Source organism: Hyaena hyaena, unplaced genomic scaffold, assembly GCF_003009895.1.
Source record: "Hyaena hyaena isolate Hyena2069 unplaced genomic scaffold, ASM300989v1 scaffold_43, whole genome shotgun sequence".
Taxonomy (NCBI): Eukaryota; Metazoa; Chordata; class Mammalia; order Carnivora; family Hyaenidae; genus Hyaena; species Hyaena hyaena.
In genome coordinates this window covers 4,732,684-4,758,118 of record NW_024080675.1, presented here as the reverse complement: position 1 = coordinate 4,758,118, position 25,435 = coordinate 4,732,684, and the positions used below count along the sequence as shown (strand labels likewise).

The following is a 25,435-nucleotide window of genomic DNA, read 5'->3' as shown; positions in this document are numbered from 1 at the left end:
ACACACCTGGCTGGGACAGCGACACAGAACAGACGTGTCTCAGTATCACTTTAATTACAGTATTTACACATACCACTTTTTATTCAGAAATAAAATCCACCCAATCTTCCTATCTCTGGAAAGTTCTATTTCCAACCGTCATTGAAACCAGGATCCCTGCTTTCCCCCTCTGGAAAAAAAAAAAAAAAAAACCCAAAAATACAAATGAGAACCTGGGTCACCTACAGAGGAGGTGGCTTGTGGTGAAGGTTCTCTGGAGATGTCGAGGGGCCCTGACTACATGGGGGTACGGAGCAGTGAGGAGGTTGGGGTGAGGGAGACAGAGACCGAAAGGAGTCTGCTGGGAGACTGATTCCACAGCTCAACCCAGGAGTCAGGGGGAGGAAGGAAGAAGCCATAGAGATCAGAGGAGAAGGCCAGGACCTAGCCTCTGAGCAAGGGGCTTCCTCAGACGTGCTCAAGTCAAGAGGCTTGGCTCAAAGATCTGGTCCCACGGTCCTGTCCACTCTGACCCACAGGGAGAAACAGGGGCCCAAGACGAGGCTCTGCGAGCCTCAGAGAGACAAGGCCTGAGCTGTTTGCTCTCTCCTGCTTGCCCCCACAGGTAGGAATGCGTGGGCCCATGTCCTCCTACCCTGTCTCCCAAGCACGCACACAAGACGTTGTTCAAAACTTGGAGCCTCGTTCTAGGCTCAACCAGAAAACGATGCAGGCTTTTGTTTGCAGATGTGGAGGGAGGGGTGACACTCAGGGGAAACTGGAGAGCATGAGGGAAGCCAGTGCCTGAATCCACAGCGCCCTGATGAGGGCACAAGGGGGACGGTTAAGGATAACATGTCTTTCTGGCTCTATCATTACAAGGGAGCAGGTGCACTGGGTTGCTTTGCTGTCCCTCATGTAGAGAAGACAGATATGAGGAAGAAACAGGAAAAGACAAAGCCTCCTGGGAAGAAATTGTAGCCCAGGAAAAAGCCCATGCTTCGCCTGGGAGTTCCTTCAGTTCGGCAGAGAGGAGGGAGAGGACAGAAGCCCACGTGTGACTGATGTAAGATCACCACCTCCCACCCCCCAACCTTGGTAGCTTCTCTGCACTTTAGCATTCCCCTCCCCCCACGCCTTTATTCAGAGTAGATCAGATTCTGGGCTTAGAGAGCTGAACACGTAAATGGCAGGGGTTACCTCCCTGTCCCCAAGGTGGAGAGAACCCCTCGGCCTGGAGCAGTACGGGGCCCCGGGAACAGCCTCCGAGGATGTGTGCAGCAGGAAAGGGTAGAATGTAAGGGAGGGTGCTCCCGCATGGAGGCAGCACGTGGTCAGATACAGGGAGGGACCCCTTCCCCAGACACTGCCCAGCCTTGCCCCGCCCAGCCGAGTCACAATTCGGTATCAGCCACCACGTGTTGTCTTGCTGAATGGCCGTTTCTGGATGTGGCCTGGCCGGTCCCGTTCTCCTGAGCCCCTCGGTTCACACTGGCCTTTCCCTGAGCCTCAGGGGAGGCCCCAGGGCCTGAGCTATAGCCCTGGCCTCCACCGTTCTCCGTGTAATAAGGGTCTTCGCCCTAGACAGTGTATAAATAAAGGAGCATTATCTGGTAAGCAGGGGAGTGAGGCAGGGATGGGGGGAGACGGGGTGGGAGGGGGAGAAGGGGGTTGCAGCTGCATGTTCAGACTCTTCTCTTCCTGAAGAGCGGTCAGGGCTCCAGCTCCTAGAGGAGAAAGGACAGAGGACAGGCACAACACCGTGCCGCCGCAGCTCCATAACCAGCTCCCGCCAGACGCCAGGCAGTCCCCAGGACGGAATGCCCTCCCCAGAGTAGGTAGCAGGCCAGAAGCCAAGAGTCAAACCCCAGCCTCATCCCCCCTCATCCAGAATACTCCAAGAGTAGATTTTCCTTCCATATGTCCCCCTCTGGTGAGCTAAGTGGCATCCATGGACATTTAATATACATGCAAATAAGTGTGACTAATTTAGCATCCTGTTCTGGTGGTACCCAGCTGAACTATCCTAGGCAAAATCGTAAAGGGGTGACATGAGCCATCTGCTGCCACAGTGAGCAGGTGGGCTGGCCCCCATTAGTGCCTCCTTCCCAGTCTGCTATAGATTATTCAGACTTGTCCATGGACATGGTAACGTGCATGTGTGCACGTCCACGTGTAACAGCACAGAAGTACCTTTTCTGGTATTTCTCCTCCCCACTCCATGACATTTATGGGCCTCCCCAGAAGGCCACTTTTCCTTTGCCTTGGACCCCAAAACTGACCAGCCTTTCTCCTGTGGGGCTCCAACTGCGGCGCTTCATCAGGAAATAGCCAGTGGTGCCCAAGACAGCCAGTAGGATCCCTGAGGTGACCAGGGCAATTAGGGTCTTGCGGGAATAGATCTGATGGCTCCCAACCTCTTGTTCAGAGATGGCTTTGATCCCGTGCTTGAAGGGAAAACCGAAAAGACAGCCTGTCACTTGTGGGGTGTGAGTTCTAGGAGGGAAGCCCAGCCCACGCTAGACTCAACAGCGGGTGAACACAGACTTTGACCCCAGCAATTTTCTAAAAAGCATTTAAGACTGACAGCTCTTAAGTTGTACCATAAAATTTGGTTCAAGCTCAGAAAGGGAGGGACTGTTGGGGAAGGACAGAGAGGTAAGAAGGACAAGTCTAGAAAAGGTCATTACTTTCTCTTCTACTCCATTGAACTCTCCTGATCCAATTTTCCCTTTGAGAATTCCCATCATCTTAGAGAACTTACCCTTTTCAGGTTAGGCAGGTGCTTTTGCAGAATATTGAGCTTACTGAGAAGTTCTAGAATGAGAAACAGGGATTGCTGAGTCTAGAAGCTGGAACAGTTCATCACCCTATACCCTCTTGTGATGTTCTAGATGATGCTCTGATGGTCAGTGTGCTCCATCTCCCTAAGTCAGCCCGGCCCTTCTCCCCAGCATCTGTGCTCTTTGAGCTAAGATACCAGATTTCTACCCAGGATTCTCTAACCTCAGCCCCACTCCCTCCACTCCCTCCCCAGACTCCAAGACAGATGCACCCCGTACCTGTTCTGTTGGTGAAGAGCAGCAGCAGGCAGTGAGGCTTCACCTCCGACTGGGCCAGGAGCAGGGAGCACACGCCGGCCCCAGTCTCAGCCTGTTCCTTCTCACACAGGACTTGAATCAGTTCCTCCCCATTATCCTTCTTAAATTCCTCCTGGTAAGACAGCGAGAAATGAGGAGCAGAAGATGAAATTATTACTATACCCTGAGCAACATCGCGAGTCTCAGGCAATTATTCTGATGATAGTCATGCTATGACTCTCTAAATAAGAAGGATCCATTTTGCCTAAAAATTTAACTGGAAAAAAAATCCTGTGAACTACATAGGTGCCAAAACACAATAAGAAAAAAACTCACAGGCTTCCCCGTACTGAACATCTATCTGTTAGTGCCATAGATGGCATTGTGAGAGGCCAGAGAAGAAATTCAGGAAACATTATCTTATTTAAGGACTGCCCATGTACCCATATACCATTTCAAACCGAATTCAAAAGAAAGTGCCAATAACAGAAAATATTAATCATGTATTACTGATGAAGAGAAAAGCCTTTGTCTCAAGATTATAAAAGCCCTAAAGGCTGGAGGAAAAGCCAAGGGAAGTGAGTAGAGAACAAGTCTATGGCTATAGACTCAGTGGCATCCTTGGGCCTTCCCTCTTCTCCCCCAACGGGGCTCACAAGGAACGTGGCTCAAACTGAAATGGTGTTTTTGTGCAGTCTACCCCCCACCCCTTTCCCCATTAAAAGCACGGAGGCCAGTTTTACATGAGGTCCACAGATGGCTGCAGTTGCTGGCTGGTCCCTAGGATGCAGGAACTCAGCCCCAGGAGATAAGCTCCAATAATTCTTTGACAGTTGAGTCCCGGGACAGAGATGAATTGGAAACATTGGCTGTGCCCTTCCAACACCCTGCTCTCACACCTCCCAGGATGTGTTCCAGCAGCTTCCAATCAGAGCGGCCTCCCCTGCACAGGAAAGGAACCGAAACCAAGACTCTCTCCTCTGTCCGGATGGCAGATGGTGAGGAGGAAATGCCTGACCGGCTTCGACAACTTTCCTGTTCGGGGAAAATTGCTAGGGCGTGTGAGGGGTATCTGAGCTGAGCCTCTGTGGAGGAGAGAGCTTCCTGTTTGTGGGGCAGGACTGCTCCTTGTGGGCTTCCCGGCTTGGAAAGCAGCCTGGGTATTTTCCTACTGCTGTGGCCCACAGCAGGAAACCCCAGGATCCTTTGCGTCTGCACAAGGCAAGGTCAGGATTGGCCTCAGGCCCCAGCTTTCTTCTATCAGCTGGACTTGAAGGGAGCTGAGCGGAACTCACTGGGCTTGGAGGAGGCCAGAAGAGCAGGGCTAGCTAATTTCCGGGTCCCAGAGACAGGAGTCCAGAAGTAGCCTCAGAAGGCCCTCAAGAACCAAGGTTACAGAAAAATGCATTCTCAGGCCACTGCTGCTTTACCTCTCAAGAAAACATCTCTAAGGGGCACCTGGGTGGCTCAGTCAGTTAAGAGTCTGACTTGGGCTCAGGTGGTGATCTCTTGGCTTGTGGGTTTGCGCCCTGCGTTGGGCTCTGTGCTGAGAACTCAGAGCCTGGAACCTGCTTCAGATTCTGTGCCTCCCTCTCTCTGCCCCTTTCCCATTCACGCTCTGTCTCTCTCTCTCTCAAAAATAAATAAACATTAAAAAAAAGAAAAGAAAAGAAAAGGTCTCTAAGGAAGTAATTGGATAGAAGCTTTGTTTCTGGAAAAATCTGGCTCTCGAAAACAGCGTCTGCTGTGGCCATTTTGGATACCACTGGATATGATCAGCAGTGGTTTTCTTCTCTGGGCCCCTTTCTCTTTGGGGAGCCTGAGGTTGCTTCCCTGTGAGCACCCTCCCAAACACCATGCTTTCTGAATGAGGAGGAGGGAAGTTCCTGCCTGGACAACTCTGGGTATCTGGAGTGTCTCTGGTTGAAATCTATCTCTGTCCTGAGAGAGGCGGAGGGACAGGGCTCCTGCTCAATCTGGACAAACCACACAAAATGGTACCTTCCTCAATCTGAAGAGTCCTAAAAGCTGTACCTCAACCATATTCAGCTCTTCTGACATGTACCAGGCCCTGAATGGAAGACGCTGTGTGAAAATCTCTGCACATGTATCATGTGTGTGTGTTGAGGGAAGGTGTTGAGGGGGGACGGGGTAGCTATGAATTCCACATGGCCAAAGCTCTCAGTTGGCATGCATGGCGATGAAAATAAGTGATGGTTACTATATCTCAAGCACTGTTCCAAGTGCTTTACACATATTGACTCATTTAGACCTTGTACAACCCTTTGAGATGGGTGTTATTATTCTCCCCTTTTTAGAGATGAAGAAACTGAAGCACAGAGAGACAGGTGACAGAGCTAGTTACATGACAAGTACCATGAGGAAAGTACAGCTAAAGTGTTATGGACATTCAAAGGAGGGTGAGCATACACCAGGCTGGGGGTTATCAGAAACACCTCAAAGTAGACCATGAAGAATTGGGAGAATGTGTGAAGGAGAAGCTGGTGGGGAAAGGCTTTCAGACTGAGAGTGGTATCACGTGAAGCCCAAGTGTGTGGGAGCCAGCAACCTCCACCGCCCTGACTATATGAGAAAGGAAGAACATCACCCTCTTCCTTGGAAATCACATCCTTCAAGAATCAACTCAAATCCCAGCTCCTCAATGAAACTGGCCCTACCTCCCACAGACTGGGCATCATCCTTGCCTCTGCTGTTGACTAGAGTCTCTGCAAGTCATACAACTAGTCTGAGCATGACATTCCTCAGCTGAAGACTGAGTTGTGACTAAAGAGGTATTGTGTGAAGAGCGCCCAGCAAGGCGTGTGGAACCTAAAGGACACTTGACAGAGGGCAGCTGGTATTGTTACTACTTTTTAAAAAATTTTTAATGTTTATTTTTGAGAGCGAGAGTGACAGAGTGTGACTGGGGGAGGGGCAGAGAGAGAGGCAGACACAGAATCTGAAGCAGGCTCAGGGCCTGATGCAGGGCTCGAACCCACAAAGCGTGAGATCATGACCTGAGTCAAAGTTGGATGTTCAACCGACTGAGCTACCCAGGCGTCCCTGGTATTATTTCTATTAATAATAGTAATACCCATATACCATAACCCTTTGAACCCACACTTTGATGTATGATCATATTCCGCCTTACTGTCATTGTCATTTCTCTTTGACGAGACCGTAAGACTCCTTAATGGGGGGAGTGGGTGTATATTACATAATTTGGAACCCAGACAGCACTAAACATAGCACCAAACAAAGACCTCAGTGAATTGTTGTTCAACTTAAAGTTCCAACTGGATTGGCTTCCACACAGGGTTCCTCCACCCTTTGCTTAGTTTTTTGGACTAAATTCAAGGGAAAAACAGCGGCCAGCCTCCCACTCTGGAATCCAATGGCACCAGTGAATTGTGTTTGGGGCTGGAGAGGAGCAGGTGGATCCTGAACAAAGCACAATGCTTCTCCGGATGCTTGAAATAAACACCCTTCCCCCGGAGAGGCTGTGGGCAGGCATCATGGGAGAGTGGGCAGGAAGAAGCCACAGACATTGCCATTTCGCTCATAAGAATCAGATTTGTAAGCCCCTAACCACATCTGCTCACACATGTTACTTTGCAAAAATAATAACCGCAAGAATAAAACCATCTAACCTTTCTAGAGCAGCCCCCTCAAACTCTGCCAAGCCTCTTAACACGTTAAGGAAGCATGTTAATTAAGCATTTGGAGTAGGGAGAGAGGGACAGGTATTTTTCCATACGATCCTCAAGATTTCTTCTCAATGTGGGGCACCTGGGTGGCTCAGTGGGTTGAGCGTTGGACCCTTGATTTTGGCTCGGGTCATGACCTTAAGGTTTGTGAGTTGGAGCCCTGCTTTGGGCTCTGACTTGACATAGCCGAGTCTGCTTGGGATTCTCTATATTCTTCTTTCTCTGCCCCTCCCCTGCTTTCACTCTCCCTCTCAAAATAGATATTTTTTTAATTAAAAAATTCTTTAATGTTTGTTTATTTTTGAGAGAGAGACAGAGTGTGAGTGGGGGAGGGGTAGAGAGAGAGAGGGAAGCAGAGAATCCGAAGCAGGCTCCAGGCTCCGAGCTGTCAGCACAGAGCCTGATGTGGGGCTCGAACTCACAAACCACGAGATCATGACCTGAGCCAAAGTCAGATACTCCACCAACTGAGCCACCCAGGTGCCCCTCAAAATAACTTTTAAAAAATTAAAAAAAAAGATTATTCCTTATGATGAGATTTTAGGATCTATCCTCATCCTCTCTCTCTCTCTCTCTCTCTCTCCCTGTCTTCTCATTTTATGTATTTTGGAGTGAACTTGACATGGCAGGTGAAACCCTGTCTTTAGAGACCGGAGTGAAAAGCTCTGCTTACACATCACACCACCAGTGAGCTGACCACGGGTGGGGAGTGACACTGTCCCAGATCTCTGGCTCTCTCCGGGAGACATACTGTCTTCATCTGTCCTCCATCTGTAAGTGATTTTTTCTGCATGGAAACTGACCTTTAGTGTTGGGCAGAGGGCAAGGAAGGCGTGGGCTGGGGGATATGATCTTCAGCCTGCCTTAGATGAAGTCAATATGACAGAGCAAGGGCGATGTGAGCTAGCTGAGGAAATACGGCCTCTACACATAAACACATGTGGCTCTAATGAAAGGTAGTTCTAAAAAACAAATTCGTGGGCAAAGGGCTTGAATAGAGATTTCTCCAAAGAGGGTAGGCAAATACCCAATAAGCACGTGAAAAGATGTTCACCATCACTAATTATTAGGAAATGCCAGTCCACAGCACGATGATATCACCTCACGCCCATCAGGATGGTTGCTCTCAAAAAAAAAAAAAAAAAAAAAAGCCAGGACACAGCAAATGCTGGTGAGAATGTGGACATGCTGGAACCCTTGAGCCCTGTCGGCTGCAAAATGGTGCAGCGGCTATGGAAAAGAGTGTGGTGAGTCTTCAGAAATTTAAAAATAGACTTCCCATACAACCCAGCAATTCCACTTCTGGGTATGTGCCCAAAAGAAGTGAAATCAGAGTGTCAAAGAGATATGTGTACACCCACATCCATAACAGCATCAGTCACAACAGCAAAAGATGGAAGCGACCCAGCATTCATTGGTGGATGAAGGGATAAAAGCAAAATGGGCTATAGATATGATTCTGCCTAAAAAAGGAAGGGATTTTGACACAGGTTCAACATGGATGAACCTTGAGGCAATGCTCAGTGACGTAATCCAGTCACAGAAAGATGAATACTGTGTGATTCCACTCCTACGAGGTACCTAGAGTAGTCAGATTCATAGAGACAGAATGTAGAAGGGTAGTTGCCAGGGGCTAGGAGGTGGGGGGAATGGGAAGTTGTTTAATGGGTGTAGAGTTTCAGTTCTGGAAAAGGAAAAGGGATCTGGAGATTGTAGTACAAGGTGAATGCCCTTAATACCACTGAACTGTATGTGGACTTACATGTGGTTAAGGCGGTACATTTCACGTTATGTGTCTCTTACCACCATTAAAAAATGTCTAGGTACACAGGGACAGCATAAGAGAATAAAGTAATCTCATGTGTGGAAAGGATTTGGGAAACCATAACCACAAAAACTAAATTACCCTGACACTGCAGCAGAGAGAGAACCTAAGTCAGATGCAGAGTGACAGGTCCCACTCAGGAGAGGTCTAAGATGGGGTGGCAGGTACTTGACAAGAGTGTGGCGTTGCCTTCCCTCCCCCAGGCTGATAGAAGTGATTTCTGCCTAGAGGTGAAGGGTGAGGAGAAAAGGAGAGTAGTTGAGAAATGACTGTCTGCAGAATGCAGGCACAGAAGGCAGGCCCGAAAGATCCACCCAGAGAGAGCTAGAAGGTTGGATACTCAGTACGACCCAGTGCAGAGTGAGCGTCTGGAGAGCCGAGAACATGCGTGCATATCGCTGTTCGGGAGTATACTGTACTCAAGGACATAGTGTTAGGGGAATTCAAATCCTTCATGCTTCTCGTTAGGGTGTGAGTGGGGCTTGAGTTTCCCATGGTTAGAACCAGTGCCTTAAGGCCCTCTGACACCGAGTTCAAATGCAACCTAAAGAAAACTAGGAGGTACCGAGCTGCTCACAGCCTTTGGAACAGATTGATGATCAGATAAGCACACAGTAGAATTCAGGGGAAAGGAATCTGAAACACAGTTAGGGGCTTTGGCTAAAGATTCTGAACAAGGATTGCTGACTAGGGGAAAATTACCTTGGGGACGCTTAGGAGGCCCTGCTGCCTGGGCGCTGGGGAAGAGGAGCCCTCAAGAAGAGAGGGTGATTAATGGTGACAGAGGGACCAGGGAAAAGTAGCCGGAACGAGTGGTACCATAGAGTTGATTCCCCGTGAACAGTGCAGAGAGGCCTTCTTGAGGAGAGTGGAGGAACTGCTCTCTTTGCACATCCCTGCTCACAGACCCTCCCCAGGTCTCAGAGGAGAGAGCAGCCCTTCTCAGCTGCGGCATGAATAGAAGAGACAGTAAAGACCACAGAGAGAAAGCAACTACAGTAAGAGGAGTTATTTCTGGCATAGCAGTGAGTTTCCGGCACTCGTCTTGTATGATAACCCTAGTTAAATGTGAACCTTGAGGGGCAACGTACAGAATCTTAGATTGCCCTGCAATTAGCTCTAAATCAGTGGCACGCAGAAGCAGCATTTTGGCACAGACCAGCATGATAACCAGGAAAACATGTCCTTCACCAGGATATTACTAAAAAAAAAAAAGAGTCAGTTTTAAAGCTATAATTAACAAAGCGTTTGGCAATGTTTTTTTTAAATAAGTAGAATTGAAAATAGGTGTCAGAAACGCACGGAGTATTACTTGTACATAGTATGTTCATTTTTAAGTTGACCATTTTGCAAATTGCACTTAGTCATTCTATTGTGTGAGCTTCTGTCTTTGCAATTCCTGTACTACTTGTACATTGTATATTCATGTTTAAGTTCACTATTTTGCATCGTGCACTTATTCTATTGTGCGAACGATGTCTTTGTAATCCCCATTGTTTTTAGAAGTTCTGGGCTAAACAAAGCGTTTTTTAGAAGTTCTGGGCTAAACAATCTAAAAGATCTGTGAGTCAGAATGACCTAACTGATAACCACAGTTATCAGATATGGGTAGTCAGAATGGACAAAATAAATAACTGAATGCCCTCTACAGATTATAGTCTACCCAGGTGTCTGTGCATGTCACGCATCACATATATGGTTCCCTTAAATGGATTCCCAACTTGTAAGGAAATGTTTTTTCCTACAAGTGAATAGGAAGAGTCCCGTCGTCCCATTCTTCGTCAAGGAAACTGTTACTGTCAGGAAATTGGATTTACTGAAACAAAGCAAGGACATCTGCTATCAGCATTCAAAGTTAACACCGTGCTGTATGGTCTTACCAATGCAGTAAGATGTGAAACTGAAACAAGGCACAACTACGCAAAAGGAAGAGAAAAACAATGTGCAGTGGCAGGTAACATGATAGCTCACCTTGAAAATGAGAAAGAATCAAGTAAAAAGCTCTTGGAATTAATGAGCAAGCTAAAGAAAATGGCTAAACCTAAGATAAATTTTCAAAATTCAACTTTCTGATAACCTTCTAAAGATCAATTCGAATATTTAATGGGAGATCTATATTATAAATAAACTTTAAAAGACCATAAAGCCTACAGGAAAGAAAATCCAGCTTTTAGTTTTTCAAAACTAAGAAGTTAATACGCTGAATGAGACAAGGGAAGACCAGAAAAATACAGAGATTTTAGAGCAGTTCCAATGAAACAGTTCCATATGAAAAGGTATAATTAAAAAAAAAAAAAACAACTTAAAATAGGCAAAAAATGACAAACTGAACAAACAAAATGTCTCTGAAGAATGTGCTCTGGGACATATAAAAACTTAATATAAGTTAAAAAACAGCATTCCAATCAACAAAGGGAATCATTCAATAAACAGTGTTAGGAAAGACAGTTATATGGAAAATATGGCATTATAGCACAAAGGAATTCTAAACAGATTAAAGAGTTATATGTAAATAATAAGCAAACTGACACTTTAGGTCACTAGTTCATATTTCACTTAGGACTTTCTTAACATGCAAGCAGACTTAAGTCTCACATGTATATATTAAATGTACCACAGAGGAAGGGAAAAGTAACAACTCAATTTAAATAAAATTGTCTTTGCCTTCTTTGCCCACCAGATGGGGCCTCTTCCTCCCTCAACCCAAAGCTCTGTCTTTGAAAGCGCCTGACCAACTAAGTTCTCCCCACCCCCACCAAAGTCTGGTCCAGTCCAAGATGGCTTAAGGATGTTCAGAAGGGATTGTGGGAGAAGAGGGAGGAGGAAAGGATGGGGGTGAGGTGGAGGGGAGTTTGACTTACACAGCTGGAGGTCTCATTCAGCTCTAGGCAGATACCTTGGGTCAATTTCACTTCTTTGACTCGGGAACATTTGATTTCTCCCTGTATTAAAACAAAAACAAAGTAAATAAGCCAGTGTCTTTGCCCCTCGTTTCTACCCCCACTAGTTTGATTTCTGTGGAGTACTCTCTTAAGAGGCTTTAGGAAAAAAGGAAATTTAAAAATGTTAGGGGCCTGGATGTATATATCAGTGTTACTCTCTTTCTCCATCTTACTCCCATCCCCATCAGATAATCAAAACTTTTGTTTCTAGCCTGGGCTTGCCAACAAGTAGCTATTTGCAATCTTGGTAAACATTAGCTTGGATGGTGCAGAAATGGAAGAGGGGAGGAACTTTTCCCATTGGGGTTGTTTTCCCTGCAGTAGATTATACACATGCAGTAAGGCCATATAAGCACCAAGATAATGGGGTGGCCAGGCAGATCCTGGTGACACTCATTTTCTTCCTGGCCCCAAGGGCTCTCCAGATTCCTATTCTGGTTCCTTTAAAAACAGAAACCAGTCAGGTCCCTTGTGCCTGCCCCTAGGCACCACACCCTCATATTTTCTACCCTTCCTGCCGAGAACCTTTGTCAGCCACAGACCCCAAGGCTGAGCTCACCATCCTTGGTCTGCCCAATTCTTTACTGCTTCTCTATACCTGACATACCACCAAACTCTCACCTACAGAAAATGGTATTTGCTCTAAACATTGTTTGTAAAGTTGCCTCATTAAATGGAGGATGGTTTCCAAATATGCCCAAAGGGAAATGGTGTCCTGGTCAAAGCTCAGACCAAGAGGTACTAGAAAGAACCACAGGAGACTGGATGCCCCCCCCCCCCATATCCCCCTTTACTTTCTATTCCCTAGAAATGCAATACTCACATCACAGGTCAATGACCTGTCTCCACTCCTCTCTTCCCTTTTCTCTTTTCCAGCAATATTTAAGCTGCATATTTTCCGTGTTATTTCTTACATGACCCAAATCTCACTGGGTGGGATGAGGAGAGGCTGAGGGGAAGAGAGGGTTTGCATACATATGCCGTGAGGGGGCAATCTGCCACTTTTGGCCCAGTTCACCTACCTTGACGGTACTTAGGGTAGGAGAAAATGATGTATAAGGCGCAGTGGAGAATGTCACATTGATGGTGCTGTTATATGGGGGATCTGAAACATTTCCGGGTAGCATACTGGGCTTCAAGGTCATGTCCGAAGTTGAAAAGTTGGTTGTAGTGGAAGACACTGTGACACTTAAAGAGGTCTGTGACTCGACAGACTGGACCGAAGAGTTCCCAGTTCCAGGCACTGGGGTGATCTCAGAGGTAGAAGTGAAGTTGACTGTAGTCTCTGACAGAGGCCAAAACAAAAGTGTGCGTGTGCACATGTTTGCATAAACACACACACACACACACACACACACACACACACATACCCCGCTACCCACATCTCAGTTCACTGTCTTGAATTAAAACCTTATAGATAACGATATTGATATGGACTTCAAATCAGAAAAAAGAATTGGGGAAGTTATGAGTTACTTCATATCCTAACCCTTACCAAGCTCATTTCAAGGCAGCTACTAGAATCCTGGCTATCACTGAGCATGTATTAGAGGTGCTTCCAGGATTCTGATGCTGAACTGGAATCCCATTCACCCTAAAGAAGTCAAAAACCGTGTATGCCTGTACCTATCTTCTTTCACTTAGAAGAGATCAGAGATGTCTAAGGAGGACTCATCTGATCCTTATTTTATCACTAAGCTGAACTCAGCATGAAAACAGGGTACAAGGAGAATTACTGATCAGATCAGCTGCCGAAGCGTTGGCCTGAGAAAGCCATCACTACAGGACTTATCAGGAACTTACTTCAGGGCACCCTAAGCATGATGCACAAACCATGTTTCACAGGGCTTGTACATTTCCATCTGAGGGGGAAGGCAGGGCTAAGGGTGTTCTGCAGACATCCTAATGCTTTACCCAAGCACACACCACATCCCTCTGGGGCCTGAGACAAACACTCCTTACCTGAGATGGCTGCTGTGGTCCCTTTGCTGTCTTCAGAGACAGAGTACAACGTGGTGTTTCCAAGAGGACTTAGTGTGGTAGCTTCCTGGTTGGACACATTTGAGGAAACAGTTGAACTTATTTTTGAGGTGGTTGACACTGTGGTAACAGTAGTCATGTTTTCCATATTTGTGAATCCAGAGGCTATGTAGAAACAGGGGGAAAACGTCAGAACCTAAATCGTCCTGGAGACTTAGACATCATGACATCAAGACTACCCTCCTGGACAGGAGAATTTCTCACTACTCGATTTTCCCTAAGAAAATAAGGAAGGAAAAGCTTGTATGCACCAAGTGTCTAGGATTGGACTATTTGCAGGAGAGAAAAGTTGCAAACAGCTAAATGAACTTCAATGAGATAAATGCTATATGCACTTAACAAATCAAAATCATTACAAATAAAAATTATAAAAAAGCTAAAGCCACATGAGAATGAGGCAATGATTATAACATGTTAAATAAAATATTAAAATACTAAGTTATATCTGAATAAATATTGTAAAGATCTAAAATATGGGGGAGGGTTTCCTTTTTAACGTATCTTATCTTCCTGTCTGTTACTGTCCATCCATTACACCCATATACTCTAGGAATAATCACTAGATTCATGCCATCTCTATTCAATCCCCTTAAAAATCTTCTATTTGTCCAAGACTTCCCCATTCCCAAACTCTATTCTTTCCTTCATGGCCTGCAAACCCATCCTCCTCGCGTTTTGTAATTGACCCCAAGATTTCTGTTAAGAAGCTCTGACCTCAGAATCCATTGGATGGTCTAGAGAACTTAAGGCCTGGTTTCTCACTAAATGTAGTGGAAGATACTTTAGTTCTGGCTCTTCCGATAACTATGTAGTTTAATGTGTGTGTGTGTGTGTGTGTGTGTGTGTGTGTGTGTGTATTCCAACCTCTAAAGTGAGGGTCTTCCCTTACATGGATTGTTTGGGGAGAATTAATGACAAATAAATTGATATAGTATAATATTCCTGGATTTAATTATTCTCTGATGATCTTCAGGAGAGTCCTTGTCCTTCTATGTTTCCAGGGGGTACCTATCAATGTCATCCTTACATCTAGAAAGGAGAAGCTTCCTGATTGGACCCTGAATTGTAGAGTCTATATTCTATTCCTCCTCCTCCTCTGCCCTGCCCCCAACCATGAGGAGTGCGTGGGGCCAACAGAGACATACTGTCTCTTCTAGATCATACACTGAGGACCAGAACTCCTAGAACTTCTTGCCCAAATGGCTCTTTGCTCGCTTGAAGATCTTCATGGGGCCTTTTCTCCCCATCTATCCTTTCGAGGATCAACTACAACACCAGGGTTGGCCAGTGGCACCAGGGTGGCCAAGAGGTGGCAGTTTCAGGGAGGAGGTTTACACATTAAGCATGTGGATTTTGTGTTCCTTGCAGCCATGCAAGATCCCCTACAGTGTGAGCCAGAGTTGTGGAGATAAGAAGAGAAGAGGGGCAGGCTGGGGCCAAGGGCCAACTCTTTCTGCTCAGCTACATGGTGGCACTGAATTCTGAAACTGAGAGGGTCCCAAATTCAAACCTAGCCTTTCAGGTGGCCATGAAGTATGTTTTCTCAAGGTCAGAGGATAGAGGATATTTCGTTTATAAGCTAATAGGCCTGACTGTAACCTTGAAGTATTTAGACATATACTATGAGGGCCTCTCTTCCACTCTTGGCTTGGGTCCTATAAATGTTATAGGATGGACTTGGTATCCAGAGCTCAGCGCCCCATAGTACCACCTTCAAGGAAAGGCTCCTGAGGATCCTAGGCCACCCTAAAGCTTGTCTTTAAGTTTTCCTGATTGAGATCTAGAGCTGTAGTTTTCAGAGGGTCCCAGGTAAATGGCAATGTGGAATGACAACTCTTCTTTCCCTCAGCATCAAGAGGGAAGTTAGGCATTAGTTTCAATGCTTCCCCTAAAAGCAGTGACAAGTCTCACTGTCCCACATCTGCCTCCCTCCCCACCTGCTGCAAGGAGATTGATATTAGTGGCGAACACAATAATTGTATCTTGACATGATGTGCATCTGAGCAGGAAGATGAAATGAGAGAACCATCTGCATTTTACAGACAAGAACCTGAATCACCCAAGGTTTTGGCCAAGATGGGAGGCCATAGTTCAGGGCAGGGAACAGTGGGGTCACTGAGGTTTAGCGGACTCTTGAGTAGAATTAGCAAGAGGGTCAGAGAGTCTAAACTGCTAATAATCAGGATGCATCCTCTATATTTCTGGAGAGAAAAGGATGGGCTCCTATCTGGGTTAAATGGGAGATGGGCTTATCAAAATAAAATAGGTGGGGAAGCAGATCCAGTATTCCTCAGAAGACTTAGACAGGACCCGCTTAGCAATCCGCCCCTAAGCTACGAACGCACTGCAGGGGGCAGGTAGTGGGAACAAGCGGACACTGACCTGAAGAATCATCCTCCCCTTTCCAAGGCACCACTGGAACTCCCCGTTGACATCATTCTTCCTGCCCACCCTTTCCTCTTCTTCCTTCCAACACATTAGTTCCTGGGAATCCTATCTGGCTAAGCTGGCCCAGCCCTTTACGCTTTCCAAAGAAAGCTGCGCCTGACTGAGGTGATGTCATGCTTTTGAACCCCTTCCCCCAGGGCCTCCTTCACCCAGACAAACAGTTCTGAACTCTTCCAGATGTGAGCAGAGACCTGCTGCTAGTTCTGAGGATGGAGGTGCCTGTGCCAGATGAGGGAAGCGACTCTGGACCCAGGCCAGCTACCGACCCACTAGGTTCAGGCTCCCAGCTGCAGCAGCCTCCTCCCATCCACCCCTGGGCCAAATACCAAGGAGCAGGTAGCAGGATCCACCTGCCAAGAGAATGAAGCCCCAACCTCAGGTTCAGCAGGCCTTGAGCCTGCTGTGAGCAGGGAAGCCTCTGAGGCCCTGGAGAAACAGATCAAAGAGGAAGGACAGAAAGGCAAGGCTATGTGACGGGATATGTAAGCTGGTGTAGAACAAGGGAACATGGTAGTAGAAGTCCTGGAAGCCAATCCAACCTGGGCGCTGCGGTGTAGGGACTAGCAGGGAGGAAGTTCTTTTAATTTCACAGTATCTAGGGCTCCCTTTCTAGAGCTCCCATGAAGAGACTGCGCCTTGGGGAGATAACATTTATAAGAATCAAGACTGACCACATGTCTCTGTTTATCCTATCTTCTCACCTGTAACCAAGGCATTAAATGATCAACTGCTGACCTTTCTTTATCTGATTCTGTTCTCCAACTCTGCAAAGGAGTAATAGTTTCGATTCTAGGAGACAACCCATGAAACCTCCACTCCATTCCATTCTAGACTGGACCCTACAAACAGCCTTGAGCCCCAACCCAACAGAGCATTTACAGTACAATCTAAAATCGAACAAAAGGCTATCTTCTGTTGTTTACTTTCCATTCTACCTTTACTAATGGTATCTACCTAGGTACCCTATTTGACTCTAGATATCCTATTTGGTCCTAACTCATGACCTTGGGGCAAAGGGAGGAAACAAGATATCAGGAACTTAGCAGAATCAGGATAAGAAGCTCCCCCCCCCCCTAAAAAAAGGCCAAACAGAAGTCACAAAATTCACGTAGTAAAAGTTTTGCGTTTAACTTATAGGTACTTATTCAGAGGCAATTATTCTTGTTTTACACAGATTTCTAACAAGCTTGGTTATCTGATATCCTAGTTAAGGCTAGAAATTAGAGACTCTTAGAAGCAAACATTAAGGAGAAACAACAGTTTTAAAAAGAAGAAACAGAGATAAATGAAAAACAGACATGAGTATTAAAACCCATACCAGTCTGGAATCATTTATGGTAGGAGAAAATAAATATATACACCTTAATAAGCACTAACAAAGTCACTGAGTTGCACCATAACTAAATCATTTTCATGATCCATCTGAGTCATGAAAGTTAAAGTCCTATTTCTGAGGGGCACACGGAAGAAGCAGAGGCATAATATAATACATTTTAAAGAGATTCCTACCTACAATTAGTAAATTGGAGAATCTTTTCATCTTGAAAGAGGGTTTACAAATCCTCAGAGATCCAGAATGCTCTGCTAATAGCTAAATAGCTAAATGCCTATGCTTTCCTATACTCGGTCTTGCCTCCCAAAGAGCCCTTTAGGTTCAGTTATGGGTCTTCTGTTTTTTGGGTTTTTGTTTGTTTTTGTTTTTGGTTTTTTTCTCTGCTGGTGTTGTTTTCTGATCTCCTCCTGGCCCGCCAGCCCCATTCCACCATTCCTTTCCAATTCTGGCAACCTGCTTGAGAGGAGATTCTTGGAGGAATTCTTGGGTGTCTCAGCTCACAGGGATACAGTACTAGGAAGAAGAAGCCCGCTGGGAACCCACAGCCCATGCTTCTGAGAAGACAAGGAAGCCTCAGAAGAAAGAGCCTGGGCTCTGCAGTCAGACCATGTTCAAAGGCTTCTCTACCATGTTCTAGCTGTGAGGGCTTGTGGGGAAGCTTCTTCATCTCTCTAGACCTTCCCTGTAAAATGGGAATAAAAATATTCCCTGCCTCCTAATTGTTTTGAGGAATAAAGGAGATAAGAGGCATAAAGCAGTTAGCCTGTCTGGTAAACGCACAAGAAACAGCAGTTATGTTCAGTAGAGGGCCCCCTTCCTTCTGCTTCTCAGAGACCCTGAAACACATCTATCTACCACTTATCTGGCCCAAAGTCATGTACGTTGTTTCCTGAGTTAGGTCTTGCCATCTCAGTTACATTATAAATTTCTTCAGTGCCGGAAACATCTCTGATACTATTTGTTTTGCTCAGGGCACTTAGCACAATCCTCTGAGTTCAGAATAAGCTGTTAGATAGAATGGAGACTACGTCAGGCATGCTCACACCAACCACATCTATGTAGAGTGGTCTCCTTCAGTGCTGTACTTTAGGAGGGAGTTTATTAAATTAGGGAGTGTCCATGGGAGGATAACCAGAATTAGGAGAGCTCTGGAAACGAAGTCAGATGGTTGAGCGCCTGGAGTTATTTCATCTAGATCAGGGGTCCACAAACAGTTGGTGGACCGAATCTTCCTACAGGCTGATGTCTGTTGTACGGCCAGTGAGCTAAGAAGAGCTTTTACATGGTTAAAGTGTTGTACAATTAAACAGAGTAGAATATGCCTAAGAGACAACATATGGCTTCCAGAGTCCAACATATTTACTATGTGGCTCTTGACAGGAAAAGTTTACTAACCTCTGATCCAGAAAAGAAGAATTTGGGGAGGGAGAATAAATAAGTTTCATCAAGATTCATTTCACGCATTCTTCCTTCGTATTTGTCATAAGCACCAATGATGTGCAAGGGACGAGGCTCAGTGCTATGGGGAGCACAGGGTAGGAGATTCTTTCCTGAGGTTTGGTGTTAAGGTCATTACAATTTCAATAAATCTCTGTCCTCAAGGAGTTTATAAGCTAGTGGGGCCAGAAAGATTGTTAAGGTGTGTCTTGAAGAAGGATCATATTAATTCTATGGTAGTTCAAAGAAGAAAATTAGATTAGACACTACTGAAGATTAACTAGTTCCGATTAAGAATCAAAGTTAGGGGCGCCTGGGTGGCTCAGTTGGTTAAGTGTCCGACTTCGGCTCAGATCATGATCCTACAGTCTGTGGGTTCGAGCCCCGCATCAGGTTCTGTGCTGACAGCCTGGAGCCTGCTTCAGATTCTGTCTCCCTCTCTCTCTGACCCCCCCCCACTCGCTTTCGTCTCTGTCTCTCAAAATAAAGACATAAAAAATTTAAAAAAAAAGAAAAAAAGAATCGAAGTTAATGTTTAGATGATTCAAGAAAGCTAATTTCATTGTAATACAAAGAAAGGCTTAAAATAAGGGGGCTGTTTTTTTTAATTGAATGAACTACTCTGGGAGGTGGTGAGCCACCCATCTTTTTCAAAACCATGCAGGAAGCATCCTTGTTATGGGTCTCCCCTGGGTTTGGGCATCGTGGACCAGAACAGAGAACTGGGTAAAAGCCTTCCTATGGTTTAGAGGCAAACTGAGGTGTGAGCGTAAACCAAGCATCAGTGGCCCAAGTGTCCCAGCGGACTCTGACTTCCCTTTAATATTCAAATTCCTTATCTTGGACCCCATCGACTTTCCAAGGAAGCTCCGTCTCCTGAGCTTTCTCTGGGGGCCCACATCCTTCCCAGTCACCTCTTGCTATGTTCTCCTAATGACCACTGACTCCTTTTCTGCAGCTCTGTGTCTCCCTGTGCTCCAGCTGCTATAGTTTTGTGTCACCATAGCCAGCCAAGGACCTATTCCTTCATTTCCCGCAGAGCATACCAGCACCAGGCTAGTGTGTTTATCAAAGGTTTGTGAGCATGGAGCCAGATTACAGCCCAGCCCGGAAGAGGCGATGGCATAAGCCTGGAATACCAGACATTGCTGTGCTAAGCATGCATAGGCCACACTGTAAGGAGTTGCTCCTTGTTGGGTCTTTTCCATCCTAAGGCACCACTGCTTCTCTGATGGTCCAGTCACTTCCCCTTCTCTCTCTCTACTCCTTCTGGGCTCTGGGTTCCCACAGCCTATGCCTCTTGGGCCCATCAAATACAAAGTTCCAACGTATTTTACCATGCTCAGAAATTCAACTTCTTATCTGGCCCTGCACATCCAAAGCCTGTCCAGGGGTCCGGGTTATGTTCACCCAGAGACTCGTTAAGGCATTTTCTTAACAACCGAGCTAGAGGTGCTGTCCCACTAAAAGGTACTGGTTGTGGGTCCTTTGGGGTCTTTCGCCTCCCAAGTCAGGAAGAAGCAGACTTCCCAACTAAGCTTAAAGGCCTTTTCTTTTGCATCTAGAAGGAAAGGATTGGTCCCCAGTGGGTTCCAGAGTACGGGTGCTAAGAAGTTCACCTTGGTCCAGCCCTGTTCAGTGGCATCTCACTCTCCCAAGATGCACGCCCCTTTCTCTTTAACAAAGTCAGGGGCCATGGAGACTAAAAATCATAGATAATGTGTTTTTATTTCTTAGCTGAGGAGGGAATAGAATGTTCTCATTAGAGAGAGAAGTCAAAACCCAGAAAAATAGGAAATTCTGCCCTGGCAACTTGGAGCATTTTCTTTTGGAGGGTGGTGTTTTTGTTCTTCTTTCCATACCTTCACACTTTGGGTTCTCCACACTTGGGACCATTTAGTTAGATCGGGCAACGTCAAGGAGAGAGGGAGGCCAGGCCCCCTGAGGGTGAGCTGAGTAGCCGCCCAGCCCTGAAAGTGAGCCCAGGCCCTCTTGCCCAGGGTCTAGAGGAAATCAGGCAGTGAAACCATACGGAGTGGAATCTGTTCCTCCTTCTTTATTTGTTTTTGTAAGACTCTGAGCCCGAGTTTATCTGCTGCAGTTTGGCCCTCCTTGCCCTAAGCCTTTGGAGACAAAGACTCAGAGAAGGAAGAAGAGGAAGACAAGTGAACAAGGAGGCCCAGGAGGTGGAGCCAAAGGAATAAGGAAAAGATGTCCAGACGTGGTTTATCCGTCAAACGGGAAGGCTGCGGAAGACTTGCATTTGCAAAGGTCGGGCCAGCTGGACTGGCCCTACGAGGGGGACCACTGGGGACCACTGAATTAGTCAGAGGTCCCCAAGCCTGCTCCTCCTTGGTCGCCATGTGGCAGAGAGTCAAAGGGTGGAGTCCTCTCTCCTCTGGAAAATATCTGATAAAATTCTTTTCCCTTTTCTTTTTTCCCCTCTTACACGTAGCCCCAGACAGGATATGGGTGTGGGGTCAGCATGCACGAAGGAAGAAGAGGAATGTGAAGGGGCGGGCCTTGGGGGAGGTGTCCTTACAGAGAGAGGAAGGATATAGGCCATGGAGGGCTTGGAGGGGACAGATACTCCTGAGCCTCACAAATGGGGTTTCCTAATAACCTGAACGGTGTCTCTTCCCTGCTGGTGGCATGGCGATGCTCCCTGGCGGCTCACTCTGACTCTGGTCACCACCCAAAGCAGCCTCATCTGCAGCAAAAAGAGTCTACTTTTGGTCGGCCGCTGCGCCCATCCTTAGGCCGACTTCTCACAGAGAACAGAAGGACCTTCCCAGAGCAAAGCTTGCCGTCAGCGTAGATGATGAGAAAATCACAGAGCACCTGTGCCCTAAATGTTGCAGTGATAGCCTGGAACTCCTGCAACGTCCCTCGGTTAGCATTTCAAGGTACAGTCACTCACTCATCTATCCCACAATATAGACCAGGACAGAAGATGGCTCCCAGGATTAAAGAAATAAGCCTTAGAATGTTCTCAGGCAAGACAAAAAGCTACACATTGGCTCAAGTAGTCTGGCAAGATTGAGAATCGGGACCCATGTCCCAGCTGTCACCCCCAAAGCTGAGACACTGAGATTCTCAGCAAGTCTGTCCCAGATTTTGCAGGAGTTAAGTCGCTGGCCCCCACCCCCTGCTATAGGCCAAGGCGAGACTGAGACTGGCCAGCTGAGGAAATAAAGAAAGGGTGGGCCTCACTCGGCTCAGGCCCAGGTCATCAGGAGCTGTGGAAGGGAGAGCAGAGCATCTCATCAGTTGTTGATCAGCTCGACTCTGTTGTGAGGGCTCCGGCTAGCACCCAGGGGAGTTCCCCATTCTAGGGCTTCGACAAGGAAGTGACAGCTTTTTCTCTGCCCTAGACAGTAGGTCTGGGGCCGCCAAACTGGTCAATCCAGAGCCTAACTTAGAGCTTTCCAAGCCCGGAGTCTCTCTCTAACTGGGTGGGCCCAAAGGGGGACAGCAGAGGACACTGAGAGCAAGGGGCCTTGCTGGCAGGCGCACGTCACTCCGTGCGGCCATGGTGGGGGGCCTTTGGGTTAGAGTAGGAAACTGGGGGCCCTAGAGGGTTGGAAGCAGAATATTGAGCAAAGGAGAGAACAACTTACAATGTTTAAAACCTTGTAAAGGCAATGAGATGAGATAGACAATGCACCCCCCAAATGAAAGCGATTAAGAATAAATACTCATTGCCTATTATTTCTTTACAAAAGTGAGAGCAAGATCCTAAGAAGTAGGGGCAAGTGTGGGTGAGTGGAGGGGTGTCCACAAGCCTGCTAACCTATTCTAGTTCTAGAACTTGGAGGGGGAGAGGGCGCCCGGGTGGCTCAGTTGGTTAAGCCTCCGACTTTGGCTCAGGTCATGATCTCACGGCTCATGGGTTCGAGCCCCGCGACGGGTTCTGTGCTGACTGCCAGCCAGCTCAGAGCCTGGAGTCTGTTTCAGATTCTGTATCTCCCTCTTTCTCTGACCCTCCCCTGCTCATGCTCGCTCTCTCTCTCAGAAATAAATAAAACAGTAAAANTGTTTCAGATTCTGTATCTCCCTCTTTCTCTGACCCTCCCCTGCTCATGCTCGCTCTCTCTCTCAGAAATAAATAAAACAGTAAAAAAAAAAAAAAAAAAAAAAAAGAACTTGGAGGGAGAAGGGGAAGAAAGCCCCCCAATGTAACAGGTTGGAGTTGGTGCCAGGGTCCGGGGGTGGCGAAGGGGAGAGGGAGGCTGGGCGCACAACAGGCTCCGACCACTACACCTTCGCTCCAGTGGAATGGGTGTGGGTGTCGAAGAGGGAGTTGCAGTTTAGCTTTCAGATCTTAAGTGCAAGCATTCTTTCACAGACTGTTCTTCCTTCCACACTTCCTGGTCACCTAACTCAGCCTGCCCCGGGGGCCTCCCGGGCGTCGGAGCTGGGGCCTCCTCTGAGGCTGGTCTCCCTCCCATTTTGAAATTCGGGCTTGCCTAAGGCTGGTGGTTGGCGGGCCCCTGCGCTCTCTTCCCAGCAACCTCACCCGCCTGGGCTTTTCTGAATCAACCCCCAGGCGCAAAACTTTTCCTGCCTCTCTCCTCCCCTCTCCTGGCTCCGGCTCCATCCAGCTTTGCGCTCCGGACCTCTGGCCGCTCAACAGACTCTGGCATCTTCGAAGCGCTCTACGTTAGGGACAATTCAAATGAGTCGCGCTGTTCGACTCCGGGACGCTCGGAGAGCTCCTCCGGTTTACACCTGGGCTGGGTGACACTCGCGGCGGGGTCGCCCGCCGTGCCTCCCCGTCCACCCCACCGCTTTCCAGGTGGCGCGCGGGTCCCGGAGGGCCCCGGTACCCCCCAACACCGGGAGCCGCCGTGGGCGTGGGGCGTGGGTTGGGGCAGGGGGCCCTTCCGTACGCGCCCTCCCCGGGCTCGGCGCGCTCGGCTCCGGGAAGGCGGGGACCCTCCCCGCCGCCCGGGCGCGCGGCCGGTACTCACGCAGCAGACTGAGCAGGCAGAGCGCGGTCCAGCCCCGCGGCATCCCGCGCCCCGCGCGCGCGCCCCTGCCGACCAGCATCCTTCCCGCGCCGCTCCGCAGAGATGCGCACAGCCCGAGACGCGCTCGGCCCGCGGGACGCGCTGCCCCCGCCCTCCGCCCGGGAGCGGGGTGGGCGATCGCGCCTTTTCCCCTCCCCTCCCTCTTTATTCCTGGCAAGGCCGGCCCCTCTCCTTGGCCGCCACTACCGTGAGCTTCCCCGCTTGGTCCCAAAGGCGGAGGACGTTAGCAGGGGCTGGGGTTGCCGCCGTGGAGGCCAAAAAAGGTGGAGGTTTGTGCGGGCCCCAGATGCCTTGTTCAAGTTTATATAGAGGCCCGTCTTACTCCTTCCACTTAACTTTTAACCCCTTTGTGTCAGCCTGGCCGGTGGCTGGGGGCAAGTTTCCTCTGAGTGTGTGTGTGTGTGTGTGTGTGTGTGTGTGTGCGTGCGTGCTTTCTTTCCTTTTTGTTTTCCTTTATTTTTAACTTTTCAGCTGAGAACCATCTTGCCAAAGGACTCTACTGTGAGGACCCGAGTTTACAAATGTGAGCATTTTGCTAATCAGGTAAATCGTAGCCCGTGTCCAATCTGATGCATTTAATGACAGTCACACCAGAGACTGTGCTGCATGTTAATGAAGCATAAAGAGTGAACGGGACACATAAATAACCGCAATTATTCAGCTTACCCGTCCAAACCATCCTTGTTGATTTTCTTTTCACTTTTTCCCCCTGCAAGATCTGTCTATTTGTGTTGCTTTGGAGGGGTTTTCCTGCGACCGTTCCTAATCTTCCACATGGTTTGAGCCTGTCACCACCATCATAAAGACAAAGGACTCTCCTGGAGCTGGGACACCCTCTCTCCTGTCACCCCCTCTCCAGCTCTGGGTTTGAGACTCTACAGGCTTTATCTGGCTCTTTCATCAGGAAAAGGGCTTCCCCTGACCCCACCCTCTACCACCTGTCTGATCCTGGAGCTCCCTATTGCTCTCTAGTTGTGCTAGATGTTGGTAATCCGAACTGCAGAAACCCTGAGCTGGGCAGCCAGTCTTGTGGCAGATGGGACTGGATGGGGGAGGAAGACGCCAGAGGAGAGAGGGGCTGGGAGGCGGAGATGAGGACGCCGGGGAGCAGATACGGGAAGGCACAGTCTGGGAACATGCTCTGAGATGAAGGGAATCACAGGGTTGCTAATACTCAGTCCAGTCTCTCCCATGATATGCATCCTGTACAGCCCAAGTTGGGAGGAAGGAAGAGTCAGACCAGCCGCCTCTGATCTTTCCTGATTTATTTGTCTGCAGACTCCCGAGCATCATGAAAGCAGACTTATCTTTACAGTCCTCCTCCGATCTACTAACTTTTGGTTGGTACAGGAGAGAGACGTGGACCCAGGTCTAGAAACAAAACCCAGAGTTCTCTGTTTTGATCTTATTGGCTAACTTTCCTTTAAATAGGAAACAACCCCTTTCATCGCATAATAAAACCAAAGGCTTAATATGCAAATTTGATAGGACACAATGGTATTGGGACTCCCAATAAATAGAGAGAAGAGATTGGCCCCTCTCCCAACCCCTCTCTCAACTTCCCCTCAACATTCTCAGCTGAGACTGTGTCTACTTCACACCCAATCAGAG

The 25,435-nt window shown here is 47.7% G+C and overlaps 1 protein-coding gene and 1 long non-coding RNA gene across 4 annotated transcripts in view; one reads left to right on the top strand and one right to left on the bottom strand.

The window, feature by feature from the left end:
- Positions 1 to 31: 31 nt before the first annotated feature.
- CD34 (CD34 molecule) lies at positions 32 to 24,009 on the bottom strand. 2 transcript variants are annotated; one of them, XM_039230105.1, is made up of 8 exons: positions 23,765 to 24,002; positions 13,496 to 13,678; positions 12,556 to 12,818; positions 11,453 to 11,533; positions 3,042 to 3,192; positions 2,744 to 2,796; positions 2,262 to 2,426; positions 32 to 1,559 (listed from the first exon to the last, which is right to left on the bottom strand). In XM_039230105.1, the coding sequence occupies exons 1-8, from the start codon at positions 23,841 to 23,843 to the stop codon at positions 1,374 to 1,376; spliced, it is 1,161 nt and encodes a 386-aa protein (XP_039086036.1). In that variant the 5' UTR covers positions 23,844 to 24,002; the 3' UTR covers positions 32 to 1,373. The 2 variants fall into 2 exon arrangements, with proteins under 2 accessions (XP_039086036.1, XP_039086037.1); XM_039230106.1 differs by lacking the exon at positions 32 to 1,559 and adding an exon at positions 1,567 to 1,706 and having other exon boundaries at positions 23,765 to 24,009.
- Positions 21,397 to 25,435, top strand: part of LOC120230509 — a 17,150-nt gene continuing 13,111 nt past the window's right edge. For both annotated transcript variants that reach the window (XR_005528046.1, XR_005528045.1), the window contains exon 1: positions 21,397 to 21,697. This is a non-coding gene — a long non-coding RNA (uncharacterized LOC120230509). The remainder of the gene's footprint in view (positions 21,698 to 25,435) is intronic.